This window comes from Camponotus vicinus, unplaced genomic scaffold (assembly GCF_025532165.1).
Source record: "Camponotus vicinus isolate PSW18456_S1 unplaced genomic scaffold, iyCamVici1.0 SCAF_4, whole genome shotgun sequence".
Taxonomy (NCBI): Eukaryota; Metazoa; Arthropoda; class Insecta; order Hymenoptera; family Formicidae; genus Camponotus; species Camponotus vicinus.
Window position 1 is genome coordinate 14,161,109 of NW_028141976.1, and position 12,475 is coordinate 14,173,583.

General features: G+C 35.1%; 1 protein-coding gene and 1 long non-coding RNA gene across 7 annotated transcripts in view; one reads left to right on the forward strand and one right to left on the reverse strand.

The window, feature by feature from the left end:
- Positions 1-12,475, forward strand: part of Chsy (Chondroitin sulfate synthase) — a 38,228-nt gene that overhangs the window by 20,095 nt on the left and 5,658 nt on the right. For 3 of the 6 annotated variants that reach the window (XM_083098294.1, XM_083098293.1, XM_083098292.1), the window contains 5 exons: positions 1,516-1,595; positions 1,708-2,362; positions 7,632-7,732; positions 8,442-8,613; positions 8,709-9,417. In XM_083098294.1, the coding sequence (XP_082954420.1) occupies positions 8,483-8,613; positions 8,709-9,417 (840 nt within the window). In that variant the 5' untranslated portion in view covers positions 1,516-1,595; positions 1,708-2,362; positions 7,632-7,732; positions 8,442-8,482. Of the gene's footprint in view, positions 1-1,515; positions 1,596-1,707; positions 2,363-5,218; positions 5,429-7,631; positions 7,733-8,441; positions 8,614-8,708; positions 9,418-12,475 lie in introns of those variants that run through there. The other 3 variants (XM_083098297.1, XM_083098295.1, XM_083098296.1) reach the window with 3 other exon arrangements.
- On the reverse strand, positions 616-4,293 carry LOC145971084 (uncharacterized). The gene is made up of 3 exons (XR_014438752.1): positions 3,675-4,293; positions 1,871-2,445; positions 616-1,217 (listed from the first exon to the last, which is right to left on the reverse strand). It is a non-coding gene; the product is annotated as an uncharacterized LOC145971084 (long non-coding RNA).

Here is a 12,475-nt window from a genome sequence, read left to right on the forward strand (position 1 = left end):
AATTAAATAATTATATATTCTTGAGGTGGCAATTACAATATTAAAATAAGACTATAATATTGTTGAAATTTAAAATTATTAAATAACTATATAAGAAATTAGGCTCTGTGTATAAAACATAAACTTAAATTTAAAGGCCATAAGAGCTAAACGCGGATGATAGTGCGTAAGTTCAACGAGAAAATAAGTTTTTCGTTGAAACTTAACGCCTACAACATTACAGGGGGGAAAGAGGGATAATAATTAAATAAATTCTCGAATTGAGAATTATTTAAATTTGCTTGGTATCGTACCAAGAAAATTTGTGCCCTGTGCACACAAATAAGTTTCAACGAAAAACTTATTTTCTCGTTGAACTTACGCACTATCATCCGCGTTTAGCTCTTATGGCCTTTAAATTTAAGTTTAAAATTATTAAATTCTCCTAAGAAGATTATAAATTGTTGCGTATATACGAAACAATGAACGCGTTAGTTTAAGTATATAAGTTTTAATTTGATATTTATTTTCTTTTCTGTGTGCAGCCCATTTACATTTCCTACATGATAAGTTAAAGTATTGTATTATCGCTTTATGTGTGACTAATGTAACAATTTTATAATTATATCTATAATTAATATCGTCAATTCAAGTACAATTAATAATCCAAAGAGACATGACATTGAGAAAATAGTTGATAAATTAGTTACACGCGCGATCGAAATTAACTTAATCGAATTATCGAATGATTGTAGTCAATTTGTAAGGTGTCAAGAGGAACATCGTTATCACGTTGTTGCGATGTCAAACGTGGAAGATGTCGAAGCTATTTAGAAACGTTTGGTCGATCTTTCAATTCACTATTTTCCGGTTCATTAAAGATTCAGATGCGATCGATGTAAGATGAATCGATAGACTACTGTCGATAGAAGATTGTACGGTGATCATAGACGAGGACAGAGAGAGAATCGAATGATTGAATATTTATATAAATATTCCGTGTGTTGTCGCGTGCACTTCCGTGAGGGATGGGATTAATAAATCGCTCTAATGATCCAATCAACTTGTAAACATGCCGTGTCATTCGAAAAGCGGAATGCGCTTCGTAAACTTACGATTAATGAAAATGACTCATCATACGTGTACGGTGGTTGATGACTGCTGGGCGTTTTGCAAACTGTCATTGTGTGTGTAACTTTTGATCGTTATTGTGTTGCACGTAGGACATCTTGCACAATCTGTATAAGACGGATTTTAAATAATAATTCAGTAAATACAAATTAAATCTAATGCGATGATCGTTTTTGTTACAATCATCAGCAGAGACTCAAGTAGAAATCTGATTTATGTCTGTTATCAATTGCACTTATCTCGATGTTTTAATATTTTGTTCTTTTTTCAAAGTTGCATAATTGAATATAATCGTAAAATTATGCAACTTTGCATATGTACTGAATATGTAATATGATTTAACGAAATTTTTTCAGTTAAGTTTTTTGTCAGTACCCTTTTTAATTCTTTATACAATTTTTTCAGTTTTACATGAGATATGAATATGACGCAATTAAAATCGATTGACCAATTCTATAGGATGTCAGCAAAGACACAGAAGGCACGTAAGTATCACTTGTTTTTGTGAAATTTGGAATCAATTTAAAATATACTTTACTAGAATCTTAACTTGAGACTTAATTGTTAAAATACCGGATGCTGGAATTGGAAAATAAGTGAAGAATGACGATCTTCCTTTCGACAATTTGCTGAAGAAAAATAAACTCCAAATACGCGAGGATATTCTAATCTTGGGCGTGAAACTTTAAAGAATCGCATTCGCTCGTTCAATCATCATCTGCGAAATCCGGATCACTCTATCTGTTACTCCGAAACGTACCCTGGGTGCATGATGTATCTCAAAAGCCGGCGGAATTCCGGCAATGCTCGGGTACAACCGGAAAAAGAGCCGGAGGGAGGAGATTCGACCAGCCTATCGAAGATTGTCGAGGTCAGATCAGGAGCGGCTCTCGCGGCGGGTTGCGAGCAATGTGTTACCATCAGGCCGAGGTACAAAGCGGTCTGGAGAGGAGGGAGTTGCTCGAAGTCTTGTCGGTCGAAAAGCTCCTCGGCTTTGCCGCGTTCGACTCATCGAATCGGTTCACCCGGTCTGGGGCTCCACGCTCGCTCCGTCCGTCCGCCTTCCCGTGGCTGCCGGTTCTGAGTTCTGGTCCCTCTCAGTCGCGGCGGTGGCATCCTGCTGCTCGCAACACAAGCCTCGGCCCGATTTTAAAAGCGGTCGCCGCCACCGCCGCTCACTTCCGCGCCGGTTTTTAATCGGATCGCGTATTTCCAGAGTGGGCGAGGGTACTTTTCAACCCACCGCATCTCCGTAAGTTTCTTTCCGCAGATTGATTGACGAATGTACTCCGATATTGCGATCGCGTCGTGTTTGTCAATCCTCGTAGCAGGCTTCTGGAAATTTAATAATTAAGAGAAATAATGCGATGATATCACACGATGTACAGTTATTGTTTTTTTTTGGAATATGTGAATAAAATATATTTCTTTTAGGCTTTTAATTTATTGGAAATTTTCATCATGCGCGGATTTTGATATAGAAAATTATTTTTCAAATGAGAAAGTTGTTCTTTTTTTTTGTAAGATGGTGCAACATTTTCTTGTCTTTTCTCTTACATAATTAGAAACTTCTTTTTCTTTTTCCTTAAATTTTTATTTACATTTTAAAGTCGCGTCGATTAAAATTAAAAATTATTGAATTATAAAAAAAAAATAATCGATAGTAAATCGATTATTTAGAGGAGCTGTCGAAACTCGCGCTTACAAAGTGTCTTCTGTGAGTGAATTCATGGATTCGATTTTGTGATTCGTGATGGTTTACGCTTGCTGGAGCAGACTATAACGCGCGCGCGACATTTTTTCATCGTGAAAGCACCACGTGCGTGGACGGAAACAGTGTGGGTGGTGTTGACAAAAAAAAACATTCGTTCTAAAAAATAAGTTCCTACAGAGAAAGATTTGTTTTTGCTTCTACATATTCCACGAAAACGCGGAGATGACGTAACGAAAGAAAATATATGAGCTTATTATACCCTTTTAAGAAAATAGAATTTACATAGAATTTACGATATATATTTGGTTTTCAATTATTTTTATAAGCAAACACTTTATAATATAACGATTTTTCCGTTTTTTATTGTCTGTTAATCTGCTACATTCATTTAATCGATTGAATAATATATCAGATGCGGTGAATCAGAATTAATGTACCTTTTCAAGATGTAATTCTAATATCGAATTTTTTTCCAATTTTTATATACTTTCTCATTTATTATTTTTATATAGTTTCTCAGCAAGGAAAAGAAACACGGAAATATTTATTCAATTTGTTGCAAATTAAAAATTTTGAAGGAAACTTCGGAGATTAGTTTTTGCATCATTTTTCGTTATTGTTGAATAAATTGTTCATAAAAGTAAGATGACTTATGAATATTATTATATATATGTGATATTAAAAATATTAAATATTATTAAATTTTATTAATATTAAATTATTGTATGATTTCTTCAATGACTGCAAAATAATATTCCATTTGCTAAAATATCCTTCACTTTAAAATTGAAGTAGAATTAAAATTACATAAGAGAGATTACATAAAATTTCAAGTTCGAGTCAAACTCACGTATCGCACAACTCAAGTCACCGGTGGAAATATGTTCCCGATAAAACCCGGCGTCTCGAACGAGTTATTCGAGAGAACCCACTTAAACTTACACGCGTGTAAGATAAGATTAAATTTGGTGAGAGTATTCGCGATATTCCCACGAGGATCTGATAGAGCATGAGAAGTAAAGTTATTTGACGAATGGCGACAGGAAAGAGATATCGTCCGTCGTGTCCCGAGTTGCGAAAGAGTCGATGACTTCCAGCTCATCAGTCGAGATCGAATCTTTCCCCTCTTCGATTCCGTGCCATGACCGCGACAATCTGGTCGTAGCCGTCATCTGCGGTCAACCGACGAACAATTCTCGCCGTCTGTGGGAACAATTAGCGAAGAAGGCTCTTCTCCTCTTCTCTTGAACGACTGCGGCGGCTCGATCTGAAGGGCGTGTAACCATCACCGTCGTTAATGTAAACCGACGATTTCTACGGCTGACTAACCGCGACGCGTCTCCAGACACTCGGTCGTTTTGTTATAAGACGCTACCAACCGTTTTCGCGAGAGCTCCATATACGTGGAACATGATCTTCCAGTAATATCACTTTACGTGCGGATTACGAATTCTTATGGATTTTTAGAAATTTTTGCAAGAAGGATGATGAAAGGCGAAATTTTTTTCCAAGCCCACAGCTATTTTTTATGAGATAGATGTATTTAAAATTAATACGATTGGAAATTTGACAGACGATGTTAATTTTTTTAATTTTTTGAAATTAATTAATATCAAGATTTATATAAGTATTTATATGAGTTTATAATTATATGTATATATAAAAATAGAGCTCTAAAATATATAAATAATAAGATTTGAATTCGCATAAGGAAAGATTAATTTGTACTGTAGACTGAAAAAAAATTTCGCTTTAAAATTAACTTCGCGTCATATAATTTATTTCATCACTTTTACCAAGCAATCGACATCTATGAAAGTTGCCAATGTATCTATGATATATGATGCATGATGTTTGATGATCCATCTTTACATAATCACAAAAGAAATAGACGCAACTTAACAAACAGACTCGAAAGAAGTTTTCACGAACAACACAAAGTCCACAAGGATTATTCACGAGACTTACTCAATTGTTAATGGAAAATAAACTTTGATTTTATTCGCTCATGCTTAAGATTATAATATCTTAATATAAAATATTAATTTTCTTGCAATGAAATATTAAAATGAATTCAATCCGATCAATGTGAATTTCGGAGCAATTCTCGATCAATCGTTTCAGCGATTTCGCTTTATCCTTTCTTTATCCGCTTTTTCGTCTCTATCTCTCATCGTGGCATTTAGTATGTTTGCCATTTCCATTTTAAAGGCCCACCTTGACCTAAAATGCATACGATATATCCTCACTTCCTCGTTTTGTAATCAGCTAGACGCCGTGCGTTCCGAACGCACGATCTAGCGGCGCTCTTCAACTCTGACTTTCGGCTTAAACCGGTTCTCCCGCCTTTCTTACGTTCTTCTACTCGAGTTCGTTCGCGCACGTCATTCCGGAACGTATCCTTTAACGGGAAGAATACCGGGATTGTCGTCGATTTGAGGAGTCGAGCGTGTAAATCGCGATTACCGGGTCCGCGGCTGCTCCGCAGCTTCTCTTCGGCATCGACTTGAGGAGTCGACAGAGCGCGATTTTTGACCATAACGGTTCTTGCATCTGACCGGCACGTTTTTCTCCTTTTAATATACCGGAAGAAGCGCAGAAAGGGTAACGAATTGTGCAATTGATACTCGACATTTCTTCTTCCACAAATTACTATTGATTATTTGTCTTTCTACTTCTGTGTACCAGTTGATGATTTTGAGCGCGCGAGGTTGTTGATGATTTCTGTGCAAATTTTTTATTTTTTCTCTTGTGGAAAAAATGTGATTTGTGCGATTTAATTATAATTTTTTATATTTATTATAAAGCTGGCATATAAATGTGAAGATATAAAATCTATTTTATTGTAAGCGAAATATGTATGTATGTAATGAGAAAAAAATTTAATGTTAACCGAGGAAAAAATATTTTGCGTACTTGTTTAATGAGAAATAATTGATTAATCAGAAATAATTGACTTTAAACATACTATTCGTGAATAATATAATAAATTATGCGGGAAAAATGAGCTAATTGAGCATTAAATTGGAGTGAATTTGAATCGTTCGCGTTGTGCATAAGTTAACTGATCTTTGAAGGAATTTTTAAGGGCAAATTACGCGTCTCTCTCTCTCTCTCTCTCTAATCATTCTTGCATAATATGTGTGAACGGAAGTAAGCGTGCGAAAGCAACGTATCATCTTAGAAACAATCGACGATAATAATCGGACACGATCTTATAAATAATTAATTAGCGAAGAGTATTATTATACAAGTTCAATTATCCATCAGGAGTCCACCAGGAGGATCTATCTTGATTTTTTCGACCATTATCTTGCCTTCTTCAAGAATCGAATCTTGAAGAACCTTGATATTTAAAATATCATCGAGGAATCAATCGTATCACGTCAGACGAATTTCCGCACGCGTTATATTAAATATTACACAAACGGACATAAAATTATGTTAATTTGACATTTTCTCTCGAGACGTTTGAAAAAATTCTTCAAATTATTCTTTCGCGGTGACATGAGTGTTGAAAACATATCGATACATTTGCGTGCGACCTTTGTGGCTCGACAGAATTGCAAAAAGTCGTCGAAGAGCAGTTCATTATTCACAGTTACATTGTCGATATGTATACGTACATACGTATGTATTAGCTGACCTGAAACCGGTTTCGCCAAGAATCGAGTCTTTGTCTACGCCGATTTGGAAGGGAATAAATTTGGGATAACGACGCGAATGTGCATTTAGGATTCTAAACAAGACAGAAGATGAATGCGTCGTCTCTTTTAAACTTTGCGGTAAAAATCGCTCCGAGTCTCGTTATTTCTTAAATGAAACGTCCGCAAAAATGTCTACTGTGAGAAATTGCTCGCTGAAAAAATATTTTATCAGCAAATATTTGTTTTTCCACTGCAAACATTGGTACGATTATAGCTAAAGCGACAGAGAGAAGGAAAAACGCATGATTTAAGTCTAATAAAAATACTTGGTAAAAAAATTTACTTCGATTATAGATATATAATGCAAAATACTTATTTTATATATATATAAAATCTGCGGATTCGTAAACGGAATGTCGTATTCTTGGATCGCGAAAATAACAGAACCGACGCGATTAATTCGCTGAAGAAAGTCTTATAACGGCGTCGGGTTCTCATTTCTGGACACACCGTTTTATCCGCTGTACATTTTACGACTTTCCAGATATATGTATATGTACATAGAGCCTGCTTTGTTCTCATTTTCGTTATCGCAGGTCACGGTTAGTGCTGGGCATTAAAAACCTAATTATGCAAAAATATTTTTCTTCAATCTGTATCGATTTCGCGCGACACGCAGATAATTGCAGCATCCCACTAAGACTTAAAATTTTTGTTTAACTTAAGAAAATTATTATTCTATAGATAATCAGTTAATAATAAGTTATACATGATAATTGCAATCGTCTAAAATATAGCATGAACAATATAATAAATAATTATAATAAGTGCGTTACATATATTAATATAATTGAAAACACATATGGAATCTTATCTTAAATACTTAATTGACTTTACTTTAGTAAGATCAAGCAAATATAAAAAAATAATGTACCCTTCTGTTGATGTCGTGATTAGCGTTATAATGAAGCGCAAACAATGCTTGATGGTGAAAAATGACTGAGTATTAATTGCTGACGTCGGTTTGAGTCTTTGTTGCTTAATATGTTTGCAATCTCGTTCTTCAAAATCACACGTAGCTGTATATATCGGATTCAATTCTTCGTGAATGTTAATTTTCAATGACTCGTTTTAAGATTTATAATTTCTTGTGTTTTTAGATTATCGTACAATCTCCTCGAGATGCATTTCGATCGCACAATCTCCTCGAGATCGATTTAGCATGATATGGCGATTCTTCACGTTGAAGCAAAGATTTGATGTGAGTTTTGCTTATATATTTATCAAATATAATTATTAAAGTTACTGAATATTGATGCAACGAAAATAGATTTTGCGGTTCTTGAGTAAAAGGGGAATAACTAACCGACTAAAAGGCAGTTTCGTGAAGAGAAACGTCAAACAGTCAAAGTTTACTTTACGAATCACACGAAACGTAAATCAAGGTCTTTATTCACAGAATTCGTTGAAGGCTTTAAACACATTGCTTCTCTCTTTTCTAAGACAAAATGCCATTTGTTCTGCCGAAAAATATTTTTTATTTTATTTAAAATTTGTAATGTACGTTAACGACATATTAATTTATAATAAAATATAATAAAATATATAAATAATGTACCTTGTATATAATAATTATAATACATATCACACACGTATAATCTATAGTAATTATGCTATCTTTGATATAAAGAATAATTTACGAATTTATAAAAAACTTAACATATTTTAATATTTATTTACATTACTAATCAAATTGGTAAAAGCGTTCTAAAAATAAAATTGAAATATTTAGCAAAAAATAATAGAAACTATATAACGATAAAAATGTAATTACTTTGAAAGAGAGAGAGAAAGAGAAAGAGCGAGAGAAAAATAGATCAACAAGCTAATATAAAAAATTTAGAAGAAAAATATTTCATTTTTTAAAAATTCTACTATCTAAAATAATGCAGGACGGATTTTATTCACAGATGTTCCACATCTTGAAGACAGTCCTTCCGTTTTAGCAGCGATGGGAACGATGGGATTGCCCAAGGGATATTTTCTGGCAGGGTTAATTACTGAAACGGCAATGGCGGGTGCCATGACGAGGATGAATCCGACCGAGGATCCAGGGACCCCTAAAGAACGCAAATGGGAGAGGTGACGTACCACCCAGTGATGCGGAAACGGCGTGGAGTGGGCAGCGCCTTTCTGGGCCTCTTTGTAGGCCTGATTCTAGGTTTTCTGATCCTCAGCTACCGCTTGACTGTCTCCAATCAACAACAGCTCACCATCTGGACCTCCATGCCCGGTTTACGGTCACCGCCAAAAGCGTCGGTTCGAAACATACCAAGGTTAAAGGACGACGAACGAATCAACAGCTCCACCTCGAATCTGTTGTTCGTGGGTGTAATGACGGCTCAAAAGTACCTGGACACGCGAGCCAAAGCCGTCTACGAAACCTGGGGCAAGGAGTTACCCGGCAAGATAGCCTTCTTCTCGTCGGAATCATCGACGGTACCTGAAAACTGCCCTGATTTGCCGTTGGTGCCTCTTCCGCGAGTAGACGATACCTATCCGCCGCAAAAGAAATCCTTCATGATGTTGGAGTACATGTGGAGCAACTTTGGCGATCGCTTCGAGTGGTTCTTGAGGGCAGACGACGATGTATACGTAAGGACAGATCGGTTGGAGAAGCTGCTGAGATCCGTCGATTCTAGAAGGGCGATGTACATCGGACAAGCCGGTAGAGGCAATTCGGAAGAATTTGGCCTGCTATCCTTGGAATATGATGAGAATTTCTGTATGGGTGGTCCTGGAGTGGTGCTATCCAGAGAGACGCTCGCAAGAATCGTACCGCACATCAAGTACTGCCTACGCCATTTGTACACCACCCATGAGGACGTCGAGCTAGGCAGATGCGTGAAAAAATATGCCGGGATTCCCTGCACTTGGAGTTACGAGGTAATCGTTTCTCGATTCCGATGCATATGGAAAAGTAACATTAGTGTGATTGTATACAGATAAAACGTAACAGATAAGAGAATATTTATTTACAAAGTAACGAGTACGAGATAAAGTGTAGCATAGAGATAATTTCTCATAAGAGTAACTTATCTTTTTCAAATTTTATCTTTCGAAGAGAAGATATTTTTAGAAAATATTTTCAAACCCTATAATAAAATCTATTGATAGCAAATGACGCATCTTTCAAAAATATAAATTTAAAACGAGAATAAGCTCTTTGAATAAGGAAAAATAAATAAGAGAGTATATATTTATAAATAAAAATAAAATAAAATAAAGATCATGTATATCGCAGTCTATCGATTCGTTCGTTTTATTGCTAAAAATACGATGTATCATTGTACGCAGATAATTATTTGAATATTTTTTATCTTATCGTAAAGTACTTACTAAATGTTATCTCGTTGATTATCAAAATATTATTGCACTTTGATTTCACACTTACTCAGCTGACGTCGTTTATTTTTTAAGATCGACATGATAACATGAACTTCAATGAAATCTCGATGGCAACTGATATATATTTAACATCCTGATAAATCGATTAGTATAGAATTTAATCTTCATATAAGTAGCATAGAATTTAATCTTTATATAATTAATTTATATTATTTTTTTATTATTATATTTATTCACTATTTTTTGCAATTTCTTATATTAATTTAATTCTGCTATTATATTTATAAAAAAGTAGGATACATATATACTACACAAAGCATATAAGTTTTTTCTACTCTTAAAATTCTACAAACTATGTGATTATTTTATCTGTTGTATTGTCCCGCGATATCGAAGTTATTTTGGTCTAGTTCTTTCTTCCTCAAGTCTCAAAGATTCTCTTGCGTGCACGAACCCGCAGAAACGCCTAACGATTTGTTGATTAATACGGATTAGACATGTGTTACAATGAATTAGCGATCAAATCATTTTTTTTAAATTTTCTGATGCTCTGATACACATTTCGCAATCGTTAATTGAGATCTCCTCGCGCGTTTCTTCGCGTGTAATCTCAGAATATTTATATCAGATAATTAATTTTCTTTTTCACCGTTAAACTACAGATTTCGCGTAATGTGTTATATAATCGGGAATCAGAGCGCAATGTTCACATAACGGGTGTACGCCTAGTGTATTTACAGGTTTAAATACTCTACGCATACATCTTGCATTATGTAGCCCGGGTATTCGCCATTAGACGAATTAGTTGCGGAAAGTACGATGCACACAGAAAAGAGGATGTTAGTCGTTAAGTAAAAGTGAATCGTACCCTGCTAACCTAGTGGCCAAATCGAGACCATTCTTCTCCATCTTGACACTCGGTTGTACCGCTTAAGTAACAATTTACGCCACGAAGTGCTTGAACCTTCGACGCATGTCGCGATAATCAAATAGAATTGATGCGCGAATCTTTAAAGAGAGGTCTGCAGAAAAAAACATTTCGAGATGAAGCAGGAGCTCTATGAAATTAATAAAAAAATGCGAAATTTTATAATAATTTATAATAATTATTTATGATAAATTATTTTATATAATAATAATTATTTATAATAATTATTTATAATAATTATTTATAATAAATTATTTTATAATAATTTATTCAATGGCTCTCTTTATGGATGTGTCTCAATTAAAATCGCATACAAATTGACATCGAAAGATACACGAATAAGATTCGAAGGAATCTGTGCAAACAGATGCATATGTGCTTAATAATTTATTATTAATGATAATTTATTAATATGATATCCTTTATATTCAAATGAAATACATAAAGATAGTATTGTTTTGCTACGAATGCGAACATGGAATGTGATTGCCTATGCACTTGCGTGGGTGCATCTCGATGTGACACGCATTGTGGTGATATTACTATGCCGCGCGATGCACGAATGAAAGGTAAAGTGCACGGAGATGAGGATGTTACTCGTTAAGATCCGAACAAATCGTAGCCTGCTAACCCAGTGCCTAGAGAGCTATTCGTTGCTGTCTTGACACTCGACGTAAGGTCGAAACACTTAACAATCGGTGCGTGTGTGCGACACGCGAGCTACGCCTACACTCTGCTGTGTTTGCACGCTGGCAATTTTTGCGCGTTTAATGCACGCCGCGATTGATTAATCGAGGCCTGCGCAAGATTCGATAAGGGATTTACGAGCTCGGCAACGCCTTTGTTACTGCTCTTTAATTATGCTCGTCGGAAAGATCAACAACGCGCTATGACGTTAATTCCGTGAAATTAGGGGGGTCTTTAGTGGCGATAGCGAAAGTTGATGATTTTAATATGATCAAATCTCTTTCACGATGTTCCATGAAATGAATGAATAAAACATGGGTATTTTAAAGCGAAAACATTATTCTGGAATCACGATTTCTCAGAAATGTATACAAAAAGTTTCACAACTTGAGAATAAATCTAATCTCGAGATTTGCATTTGTAATCTTTAGAATTATATTTATTGTTGAAATATATAACATAAATGTATGTAAATAAATGAAAAATATTCATACATGAAAAAATTAAATAAAAATAAATTTTTGCAAAATCAAAACAATATGAAAATATTGAAAATATTTCAGAAATTTTTAATCATTATTTTGCGTTTTTTTCAACGATTTTTTAATCTGAAGATTTAACAAAGTTCACATTTTATTAAAAGAGGCGGGGCTAAAAAGCACAAGAATTTTTTTTACATCGTGATAACTATTGGAGCAAGCGACGTGCTTGTTGTTAACTCAAAAACCGCCGACGTAACTCTGTGAAACAAGAAGCCACCACACCCAGTATCGGGCTTAACACGCTTCGCGGGTTCGACATTTCGGGCGAGACATAGCGCACACAATAACGAACGTTCTTAACAGTAATTATAGTAGGTCGTAGTGCACACACAGGCAGGAAATTCGTACTTTAACTCCGCTTCTGTCGGTGCTAATTGCCATTTGTCGAGGCTCGCTTGTGCGTGCATTTCAGACATTCGGAGCTCGAATACAGTTGTCT